The sequence below is a fragment of the Podarcis liolepis genome, assembly GCF_965112155.1.
Source record: "Podarcis liolepis genome assembly, chromosome: 6".
Lineage (NCBI taxonomy): Eukaryota > Metazoa > Chordata > Lepidosauria > Squamata > Lacertidae > Podarcis > Podarcis liolepis.
In genome coordinates this window covers 26,727,474-26,739,851 of record NC_139559.1, presented here as the reverse complement: position 1 = coordinate 26,739,851, position 12,378 = coordinate 26,727,474, and the positions used below count along the sequence as shown (strand labels likewise).

Sequence of the window (12,378 nt, the reverse complement as noted above, 5' to 3'; positions counted from 1 at the left end):
TCTGCAGGCCCTAAGATTCCAAGCAGTTATTAGCAAATACATTGTCATATAGCAAACGCCAGACACTGCACAGAGAAGGTGCAAGGTGGATGCCATTATCTATGAACCTATATCAGAAGATGACCACCAACTGGTGGGCATGAGACAATATCAGCCGCACTGATTTAAGTGTAAATGCATTTGCACATGCAATGCAGTAAAACTACTCATGTAGTGCTAATTATACCTGGAAATAAGGCAGTGCCTAGGCCTCTTTTATTCCAGAGTTTTGGTCTGCAGTATTTTTCATAGATTTTTCTTCCCAACACCAGATGCAGGCCTTGGGACACACAGCCAACACCTGAAAGGCATCTACACCATATTCACCACAGGTAGAAGTACATCTTGCATCATCTAACAATCAATTCCCCTTACCTCATAGAGTGTAATTATCCCATTAGTCTCATTTGGTGGCTTCCACTGAACGTAGATCTTCTCTTCAAAAGGTCCACCCTGAATCGATTCAAGGGGAACAGGTCCAGGAACTAGGAAGGACATGAGAAAAAGCAGTTATTGTTTACAATACTTATACCTTCTTCTTCTAAAATTTCCACCCACAAGAAAGGAGTATTCAGAAATGCTCAGGTCATCAACTTAAATAGGGCATTCAGGGCTAGTTACAAGATTGTGATACACATTTTTATTTTTATTTTTATTGATTATTTTTATTATTGCCTCCCTTGCATTTTGTGGCTGTCTATGTGTGTGCACGTGTACACACTGATAATCACAACTTGTGTTTTCAACTACTTCAACATTTTAAGTCATTAGCGCTTTCTTTTTTCCTTACCATCCTCCTCAGTTTGAACTAGCAGCTCTTCACTCTCCATCTTGCCCTCTGGGTTTGAAAGAGCCAACCTCAGTCGGATAGTCATGAATGGCCGCAATCCCCGCAAAGTATAGTGTGATGACGTCTGAATTAGTTCCTCCGCCTCATATTTCTGCTGGTTGAACACATACTGGTAATGGACTGTCAGGTTATAGCTGTGGCAACGAGTCACAGCATATCCGAAGGGCTCCCACTGCAAGGTCAGCTGCCGAGATCGGATGTCAACAACCTCCACATTCTGTGGACCGTGTACAGGATCTGTGGAGCAAGCACATGGTCTTTAGGTAAGTAGGCATCCAACAGGTACACCTTTCTCTTTCCTCATATGTTAAGTTTGCTGGTAGAAATACGTTAAGGTTACTTAAATAAATAATAGTTGTTCTATTTAAGTACTTGATGAAAAACTCAGTTATTTTGGTCAGAGAGGCAATTAATCATAGGGAAGAAAAGCTGAAGAACTTATAGGATGGGATTGTCTGGGTCAATGAATGGTCAATAATGTCACTTATTATATTTTCATACCACAGAAGTTGCCATTTGAATTTCTTCATCAGGATTCAAAATGCCTTGGGTACTCTCAGGGGAATCATGAATTCATATTATAAAACAGTTTAAGGTACAAAAATCTCGAAGCAGTGTACAAAATAATGAAAAGCAAACAATGCGTAATAAAAGAACACTAGCATAAAGCAAAATTTCATACCTGCACCATGACCAGTAACTAATATAACTAGTATGAAGATGCAGAAAACTTTTAATACCAGAAATGTATTTTTAACTTCACAACACTCCTATGGTCTCTACAACAGTGTGTGCAAAATGCTTTGAACAAATGACAATGACCATGTAATGTGTTGCTTGACTCATTCCATGAAGCCTATGCAGACATACCATCTGCAGACATATTAGCACAGTGAATCTTCTTCAGTCCTTATAACATCTTGTTGTTTGGATTAGGTAAATAGTTTTCTTCCAGCACTAACATGCATTAAGAATGTTTGGTGTACACTAAGAGGGCTACTGAACTCATTTAAATAGATGTCCTGGTGCTTTTCAGCCACCGTTCTTGTATGGAGGTAATTTAGAAGAGAAAAGTAATTACAAGGAGACAAAATTGCATTCTCTTTGGCTTTCTGTGACCTCTGCAAAATGTAACCTGGTCATAATTTACTCAGATTTGCTACCTCATTATGCATCCAAGCCACAATGCATGTTCATGTGGTGAACAGAAAGCCAACAATATATGGGATTCCTTTCATAAGATCAACAAATGGAGCTTGCTTTGTAGCAGCTGAAGCCCCGTGCAGAAGATAAATGCTGTTTATGTGTGTGTCTTAAGGATTATCTCCACTGGATTTGCTACATGACTGACTGCCATCACTGGATGTGAGATCTGTAGAAGAGCCAACACACATTCAGCCCAAATAGTGTCGGATTTACGTATAAGCTAAACAAGCTATAACTTAGGGCCCCATTCTCTTGCTCCCTCTAAATATGTTGTTGTTTAGTCGTTTAGTCGTGTCCGACTCTTCGTGACCCCATGGACCAGAGCACGCCAGGCACTCCTGTCTTCCACTGCCTCCTGCAGTTTGGTCAAACTCATGTTGGTAGCTTCGAGAACACTGTCCAACCATCTCGTCCTCTGTCATCCCCTTCTCCTTGTGCCCTCAATCTTTCCCAGCATCAGGGTCTTTTCCAGGGAGTCTTCTCTTCTCATGAGGCGGATAAAGTATTGGAGCCTCAGCTTCACGATCTGTCCTTCCAGTGAGCACTCAGGGCTGATTTCCTTCAGAATGGAGAGGTTTGATCTTCTTGCAGTCCATGGGACTCTCAAGAGTCTCCTCCAGCACCATAATTCCAAAGCATCAATTCTTCGGCAATCAGCCTTCTTTATGGTCCAGCTCTCACTTCCATACGTCACTACTGGGAAAACCATAGCTTGAGCTATGCAGACCTTTGTCGGCAATGTGATGTCTCTGCTTTTTAAGATGCTGTCTAGGTTTGTCATTGCTTTTCTCCCAAGAAGCAGGTGACTTTTAATTTCGTGACTGCTGTCACCATCTGCAGTGATCATGGAGCCCAAGAAAGTAAAATCTCTCACTGCCTCCATTTCTTCCCCTTCTATTTGCCAGGAGGTGATGGGACCAGTGGCCATGATCTTCGTTTTTTTTGATGTTGAGCTTCAGACCATATTTTGTGCTCTCCTCTTCTAATTCTAATTATAAGTGGCTTATTTGTAACATGCTTTGAACTGCATTACCTGTTGTTTCTGTCTTCTATTAGAAAGAAAGCATGCAAGCTTTCACCATATGACCCCAACAGCCCATTGTGCATATCTTAACTTTTTGAACATTAAAGTGTGTGTTGTTCTTGAAAGGCTCTTAAAGCAGCTTACAAAATTTGATGCACCTGTTCCTCAGGCTCACAATCTAAAGATCCTTGGCACATGAGGAAAAAGGAATGGGAGAGAAGAGGAGAAAGCAAATTCCAGTACACGCCAGTGTTCATGGTAGTTTGTCACTGTGTTACACTTCAGAGGAGCAGTCCCTTCCCAGAAGCACTCTTCATCCCCAAATCATATCCAGTGGCAACATCTAGGTTAGAAAGTCAGGGCAACTCTTGCCACCCAGTTCTTCCTGAGAGAGCTGGCTTGTGACCAGCTTAAATCATCACAGGAAGGGTCTTGTTACCTTCATCCCTTGCAGATGTCAGTGGTGGTACATTATTATGAATGCAATAATATACAATATTACTGTGTGCATTTCGATACTGTGTACAGTAAAACTCAAATACTGTATTCACCAACTGTTCACCATGAGAGCACATATGGACATGCATAACATAGTGATAGATTATATATACCGTAATTTCCACTCATAATTCCTCTTTTTCTCATAACTCTTCTACTGACATCAGGCTGGTGCCATCACTGTACTCTTTTTGGCACCTACTTAAAGCATTTTTGTTAAAGCATACCTATCCGGACATGTAGAAGTTACATGTGTTTAAATCTGACTTTAGCTTTTTGTATAAGTTTAATGAGTTTTGAATGTTTTTAAATGCCCACTTTTAACTGTTTTTACTGATAATTTTAAAGAGTTTCTTTTTCCAAACCTCTTTGAGGTGTTACTGCAATCAGGTGGTATTTACATTTTGTTAAATAAAAAAATATTTCAAGGTGTTATAAAATTATATTGCCTGCTAATTCTATATTCTCCTTTTATTAGTTTGTAGAAGCAAAATATATAAGAAAGATATTTTATTTTTTAAAAAAATAATAATAACAAAACACACAAAAAACTAAGGAAACCTGTAGACATCTGTCCTAAAAACCACATGTGACATGAAGAAGAAAATCTAAAAATTGTTGCAGAAGAGAACACGCAAAACATTGTTTTTACTTCTGCTCATGAACAAGGAATAGATTTGTTGAGCAGCTGGTGTGCTGTTTCTATCTATGAAATAGATGACCAAAAAAAAAGCTTCAATATAGTCACATTTATTTTGAAGCCTGTTTTAACAAATACAAATTTGGCTCAAAATTCTAAATATGCAAAATAATTTTATCTTGCATGGATGGGGAAACAAGCCCGGTGTGCTGCTATTTAAAGAAGTGTTTGATTTATTTTTATTTTTAAAGTATCTTGTGTGCTGCACTTCTGGGCAAAGCCAGAACAACTCATAACATTATAAAGCAGTACAGATAGGGTCAGGGCTGTCGTAAGCATATGCGGCACTGGGGTGCAAAGATCCGCCCACCCCACCCCCAGTTGCCCAGTCCCAGGCACGTAGGAGGGCAGAGTTGGAAGGCCACTTCAGCACCTCGCTGGCTCGGTTGCCCCCCAACTCGCAGCGCAGAGCCGCCTGCAGCAGAAGAACCTGCTGCGGTGCTCCGATCGACAGGCGGGCTCTTCCCTGGACTCAACTCTCGGGCCCTGGACTCTTGGCCTGGCACTTCTGAGAGCCCAGCGCCTGGGTGCCCCACACCCCTAGTGCCTATGAGTAAGATGGCCCTGGATAGGGTAAAATTCAACATAGCACTAAGGAGATTGTTCCATCAGTGGAAGCCTTTCTGCCTGCCCACCAGAATGAACTCCTCTTTCCTCTCCCTTCACTCTCTTTTAAGGGTTCTCCTAACTCTCCAGAGCAGATTTGGTGGAGTTGAAAGGAATGTGTGAGAGGAGAAGCCCCATGCACTTTCTTTTGCTACCAGAACTGGACAGTTGAATATGACCCATATAAAATAAACATGACAATAACAATGATGCTAGCAATCTTAAAAACCTAGGCCAGCTGGAATGGTTTACAAATATCAATAACAACCCAACCAACAGAACTGTCAATACTAAAATATAACCAATGCTAAGATAGCAGCTTTTAAGAGGAAGTGTTTCAAGAGAGAGAGAGGCTTTTAAGACTGACTTAAAAATTAGCAAACACACCACACATTTAACACACTTCTTATACCGCTTCACCAGCCATGGCTTCTCCCAGAGAATCCTGTGAACCATCCTTTGTTAGAGGTGCTGGGAATTGTGGCTGTGAGGGGTGTCCTAGCAACTCTTAACACCCTTAACAAACTATAGTGCCCAGCTGGCTGGTGCTGATGGGAGCTACCGTTTAACAATATCTGGAAAGCCACGTTCCCCGTCTCTGCTCTAGAATATCCAGCAGCTGTATTCAAAAAGGATAACCAAATAAGGCCTGCCTACGGGAATAGGCACTTGGACTATTCACAAGGAGGCAAGTGTGGAAATGTACTGCCACCCAGCTTAAATCACAAGGAGGGTAAAGAGAATACAAGCATTAGGACCACCCTACCTGCCTGAGACTTTGGTACCTGAAAAAAAACGCATGTTCCCATATCCACCTGTCTGGGAACTTAGGTCAGCAGATGAGGCTTTCCTCTGGTACCACCAAATTCAGGTGGTTGACAACCATAGAGGGCGAGTTTTTAATTGTGGAACCCCCATTTTTAAAAATGCTTATATATTGCATGGCCACCCTTCAGTTGTGAAAGAGTGCTTTTCTAGACTTGAATATAAAAACTACTATGTCAAAATAAAAAAAAATCCTTCCAGTAGCACCTTAAAGACCAACTAAGTTAGTTCTTGGTATGAGCTTTCGTGTGCATGCACACTTCTTCAGATACACTGAAACAGAAGTTGCCAGATCCTTCTATATAGTGAGAAGGTGGGGAGGGGCATTACTCAGAAGGGTGGTGGGAATGGGTGATTGGCAGATAGCTGAGATGAGCCTGTTGACGACTCTTAACGACTGCAATAGGTCTTACAGGAAAAGGCAAGGGTTGAGAAGGTGAAAAATGGCTTAGTCATGTATAATGAGATAAGAATCCAATGTCTTTGTTCAGACCAGGTCTCTCCATGGTTTTAAGTTTGGTAATGAGTTGCAATTCAGCAGCTTCTCTTTCCAGTCTATTTCTGAAATTCATTTGTAGTAAAACAGCTACTTTGAGATCTTGTATAGAATGTCCTGGGAGATTGAAGTGTTCTCCTACTGGTTTCTCTGTTTTGTGACATTTTGTTAGCTGTTTTACTACAAATGAATTTCAGAAATAGACTGGAAAGAGAAGCTGCTGAATTGCAACTCATTACCAAACTTAAAACCATGGAGAGACCTGCTCTGAACAAAGACATTGGATTCTTATCTCATTATACATGACTAAGCCATTTTTCACCTTCTCACCCCTTGCCTTTTCCTGTAAGACCTATTGCAGTCGTTTAGAGTCGTCAACAGGCTCATCTCAGCTATCTGCCAATCACCCATTCCCACCACCCTTCTGAGTAATACCCCTCCCCACCTTCTCACTATATAGAAGGATCTGGCAACTTCTGTTTCAGTGTATCTGAAGAAGTGTGCATGCACACGAAAGCTCATACCAAGAACTAACTTAGTTGGTCTTTAAGGTGCTACTGGAAGGATTTTTTTTATTTTGACTATGGCAGACCAACACGGCTACCTATCTGTAACTAAAACTACTATGGTAAGTGAGATCTGGAACTGGTATACTTTGGGGCCTGTACACTCCACCTACTCAAAGCTATTTGGTCCTGACAGCGGTAGCCAGGTATCCCTTCACCTGGATGTCCAAGGCTGTCAAGGACAAGGTTGTGTGCGAGTCTTCTAGGACTTTGAGCCTGAGTTGTTTACAAAGCCTCTCCTCCTCCCGGAGGGGAGGGGTTGCGATCTGGAGCCGTTCTCGCACTTCACAGGGGGCGTTCCGGCCCCTGCTTGCCGTCATTGCTGCCGCACCACGCTCCCCAGTTAGTCTTCCAATTGTAGGGAAGCTCGGGGGCAGGGTTTAGCAGCTCAAATGCGGCCGCAGCAGCTCTTTCCCCTCATTGTGCTGCCGGGTTTCAACAGGTCAAGACTGGAGGACAGGACTTCGTCGCTCGCTCTTTTGCAGGCAGAAGGAAGCTCCAGGAGGCAACAGCAGCTTGCAAAGTGGGTGCTTGTGACCAGCTCCGGCTGTGAGGTTTGGTGGCGTGGCTGTGGTTGTTTTTTTTTTGCCCTTGGGTGGATGATTCTGACTGAGAGAGCGTGTGTGCCTTGCCATTTCCCCAGTGTTAGCATTACTTTTGAAGCGGGGCTGATTTTGAGGTGAGAGTGTGTGGCGGTTAGACATTGGAATATGTTGCTGGTGTATGGAAGGGCAGGGTGTGGCCATCACCTACCCCTTCACTTTATGGGTATTCCATTAAAGGAATCCGGCGGTCGTGGATCCTGTCCAATGCCCTGCTGTGGCTGGGGGCCATGGCATGACCCCTGGTGACATCAGGGGAGAGCTTACAGTTGTATTTGCATCAACAGGCTCCCCCTACTGGTAGTTAACCCTTGTTAGACTCACCCCTCCCTGAGGGGGTAGAGTCAAGCTCTGCTGTTTATCCAATGCCTAAGCCAATACCTCTCACATGCTGTAATCAATGAAGTTGTGGCCTTTTCTAGCCCATTAACCTTATATACTGTGTCCTTGTGTCTTTCTTATCCCCAAGCAGGTGGGGGGGTGGTCCTTGAATCAGAACCCGGGTTGTGCAGACTAGGCTCATGGAATTAAGAATCCTGTTTTGTTTGAAGCAAAGGTTGCTATTTCTTCAAAAGTGTCATTTCGAGCATCTGCCCAAATGTAACTAAACAGTATTTTAATCCACATGCTTCAGTTAAACGAGTGCAGGTTTCTCATGCAGAGACTGATAGCTTTTCCAACCCCATGGTTCCTGTAATACTGCACAAAGCACAACAGAATAAGCATGTAAAGCAATTAATCAAAGAGGGATTCTTAGCATGACTTTTCTAGAAACAAAAAAGAGAGAGACAAAGATGAGAACTAAGATCAATCTCTCTATTTTCTTCTTCTCCTGGTTGACATTAAAAATTGCTTTCTACACCATCCTTTTATTTATCACAGATGCCTAGCCAACAGGGGCTTACAAAATGTGAACAATAAATATTTCGGCAGCCAACTAACAGGCAATTAAAAGTGTACATTTCTGCAAAAAGAGCAACCTCCTGAAGAATAAAGACAGTGACAGAGTACTTCAAGCAAGTGAAGCAACAAAAGTGTCACATGATTCAAGCACCTTTTTCTACCTGTCATTCCCACCTGTAGCCAAAAGCAGCAGTTCAAACAGTGGTGACCCTTGTCCTCCAGAACAGGAATCAACCAACATAAATTCCACAGCCAAAGTCTTCCCAAGCTGTGATTCTCCAAGGCAGGTGCAGCCCACTAGCAATATTAGATGTCCCTCTATGGGGTTAATAAACCTGCGTGTTTTAGTTTTTGGTAGTTGTTGGTTGCCAAGCACCTCATAAGTTACAAACTGTGGCTGGTAAGCTGCATTTAGCTTTGCAGAACACAGTTTATTGTGCAGACCAAAACTATAGAGCACCGGCAGTCATATAGGTTGAGTAACCTTGAGCTACCCATTGGTGATTTAATTTCCCTTCCTAGTGGGTTCCTCTGATTTCTTTTTTCCTTTTTAGTGACCAGTGCCTGTCTTCAATTTTGTTACTGTGCAGTGCAAGCACTTTATAAATCATAATCTTTAGCTATCTGTTATTAATTACCCATAATGATTATGCAACATTGCACGTACACAGGCCTATAATACTTCCTAGGTCCCGCAAGCAGCATTTACTGCCGTCAGATGGCCTTCTCCTAGCTTCAGAAAGTGTGTTCATATGACCAGCAGCCATTTATACTGATGGTTGCTTCAAAACTATTCTGCAGAAAACCACCCCACATGAACATCCATCATTATTTGAACCCAGACACTGGGATCATTATCTGAGGCCCTTCTTTGTGTGACAGCTCTGCGAGAGATCTGGAGGGCAGCCACATGAGAATGTGACTTTTCTGTGGTCGCTCCCCTGTTGCATAATAATAATAATAATAATAATAATAATAATAATAATAATTATTATTATTATTATTATTATTATTATTATTATTATTTATACTCCGCTCATCTGGCTGGGTTTCCCCAGCCACTCTGGGCAGCACATAAAAAATTGTAACACATTCAACATTAAACATTTCCCGATACAGGGTTGCCTTCAGATGTCTTCTAAAAGTCAGTTGTTTATTTCCTTGACATCTGATGGGAGGGCATTCCACAGGGCGGGCGCCGCTACTGAGAAGGCCCTCTACCTGGTTCCCTCTCCCCAGGGAAACTCGTCTGGCGCCCTCATTAAGTATCTTTAGGTGCCAGGCAAAAACATTCCTCTTCTCCCAGGCCTTTGGCTAATACAATCATCTACAGTGGTACCTCGGGTTACAGATGCTTCAGGTTACAGACGCTTCAGATTACAGACTCCGCTAACCCAGAAATAGTACCTCAGGTTAAGAACTTTGCTTCAGGATGAGAACCGAAATTGTGCTCTGGCAGCACGGCGGCAGCGGGAGGCCGCATTAGCTAAAGTGGTACCTCAGGTTAAGAACAGTTTCAGGTTATGAACGGACCTCCAGAATGAATTAGGTTCTTAACCCGAGGTACCACTGTATTGTCTTTTAAACTGTGGGAGGCACTGTTTTTGTTTGATACTATGGTATGTATTTTTGTGTTTTTATATTGTAAACCACCCTGAGGTCTTTGAATGAAGGGCAGTATGGAAAATAAATAAATAATATAGTGGCTTAATGCACAGCATCCATCTCTTTAACTTTATCTCTATCTCTATCTCTATCTCTATCTCTATCTCTATCTCTATCTCTATCTCTATCTATAATCTATCTATCTATCTAATCACTATTAAACTGGATCAATCTGAAACGCATACGTTACTGCCAACTGCACATCTAATGATACAAAGTAGAATTTACCCAAGTCAAGGCATTCTATGTCCCCTGCTCAGTTTCTTAGGCATGGAGTGGGGGCAAGCATCAGTATGTGAGGTGCATTCATCTCTTTTTTTTCTTCGCAGTATTATATATTGATCTGAGAGATCAAAGGTGGAGAAGAGTTCTCTTTAAAAGCTATTCCATATGTCACGCTCATTTCTTTTCCTTCCGAATCGTCCCTGTGTATCTTACTGGAAGGAAACAGAATTTAATCAGTAGGCATCTACACCATTAATAAACTGTGCTGCGTGCCATCGACAGGGTCACAAAAGATGGGCTTTGGGGGGCTCAGAGCAATATGGACATCTTCTACTCAGTAGTGCTGTTTCATTAGTGACAGGAACAATTTCTTGCAATTAGACTCCTGCAGCAGGTAGTTAACCTAAAGGGCAGTGGCTGATTGTCTCCATTTAGCTCCATTGCTCAGCTGAAGCCTCTCACTCAGAGCGCTACGCTTTGATAGGAGCTCTGCCTTCCCTCCCCCTCTGCTTGCCTGGCAGTAGGAGACAAAGCGGATAGCTGTTATTAACAAGAGCCTAAATCAAAATTCCCAATCCCACAGCTTGCTACAAACCAGAAATCTCAGAACAGGAAAGAAACAAGAAAGAAAATCATCTTCATCCGTCAAAAAGGAATGTTAAGAAAAAGGAATAACAGAAAGTGGGATGCTTCTAATTGTAGCAGATTCACAATAGTCAACTTTTTTCTTGAGATGATAATGAGGTCATCAGTGTAAGGGGAAATCGGGGCCTTCAAACAGAAGACAATATTATAGCAGGAGAGAGATCCAATTAAGGCATAAGAAGGGGTAATTGGCTTCAGCTAACCAAAAAGTGCTTCAGCGTCACACAGAAAATAAAGATAGCCAGTCATGTTACTCCATAAGAATCTCTAAATCCACAACAGGGCAATACCTTAATTAGGCCAACCAAAGCATCACAAAACAGTGTGCAAATTTTCAAATTCTCTGGTACTCTTAAACAAGCTAGGTGTTAAGCAGTGCAATGCAGGGAGAAGAAAGAAAAGGGGTTTTGGCTGTTGTTGAAACCATCTGCTCCATCTTAATATGCAGCGGCAGGAGAGATAGCAGACATATAAATGCAGGCTTTTTGGTTCCATGTAAGGTTGCACAAGGGGACGCGGGTGGCACTGTGACCCGGAAGCTGTACGCCAGCTCCCTTGGCCAGTACATAAAGCGAGATGAGTGCCGCAACCCCAGAGTCGGTCACGACTGGATCTAATGGTCAGGGGTCCCTTTACCTTTACCTTTAAGGTTGCACAAAAACCAGCTGGGGCCAAGAAGCATAACAATGGCCGATACTCCGTGTCTGAAAACACACAAGAGAACTCACTGTTACCCAGCACTGTCTCCATCTTTTGGCAAATATCAGCCATTGTTATACTTATTGTTCCTAGCAGGTCTTGGTGCAACCAGGTATATATGCCCATGCCCTCCTGCCATAGCCACACACCACTTTTCTTCCCACCCCACCCCACCCACACTTTTGCCATTAGTTCATGACACTCTAAATGTCATTCTAAATTAAGTCCAGGTTTGCTGCCATTGTTCACTATGACTGCAATAAACTATGCCACTCTCTTTCGGTGTATGTTTTGTACTTATTTTATTAAAGGTAAAGGTAAAGGACTCCTGACAGTTAAGTCCAATCACAGATGACTCTGGGGTTGCGGCACTCATCTTGCTTTAAAGGCTGAAGGAGCCTGCGTTTGTCCACAGAAAGTTTTTCTGGGTCATGTGGCCAGCATGACTAAGCCGCTTCTGGCGCAACAGAACACAGAAACCAGAGCAGCGCACGGAAATGCTGTTTACCTTCCCGCCAGAGTGGTACCTATTTATCTACTTGCACTTTGCGCTTTCAAACTGCTAGGTTGGCAGGAGCTGGGACTGAGCAACAGGAGCTCACCCCGTCGCCAAGAGGCTCAGTGGTTTAGACCACAGCACCAACCGTGTCCCTACTTATTTTCTTACTTACTACTTATTACTGAGTCTGCTCTGTGAGGTCATTTTAATTGTGGCTTGATCTTGTAATATTCTTGAGCTTTCACCTGCCTATTATTTGGATTTTTATCTGTTGCTCTGCTTCAGCTCTTCAGCTTTTCTTTTTTCGATGTTATTGCTGCACAAGACTTA

At 42.6% G+C, this 12,378-nt stretch overlaps 1 protein-coding gene across 17 annotated transcripts in view; it reads right to left on the bottom strand.

Annotated features, from left to right (window-relative positions):
- PTPRT (protein tyrosine phosphatase receptor type T) overlaps positions 1-12,378 on the bottom strand; it is a 592,781-nt gene that overhangs the window by 169,722 nt on the left and 410,681 nt on the right. For all 17 annotated transcript variants that reach the window (XM_083507878.1, XM_083507892.1, XM_083507888.1 and 14 more), the window contains exons 8-9: positions 830-1,126; positions 415-524 (exon numbers count right to left, since the gene is read on the bottom strand). In XM_083507878.1, coding sequence (XP_083364004.1) covers positions 415-524; positions 830-1,126 — 407 coding nt within the window. The remainder of the gene's footprint in view (positions 1-414; positions 525-829; positions 1,127-12,378) is intronic.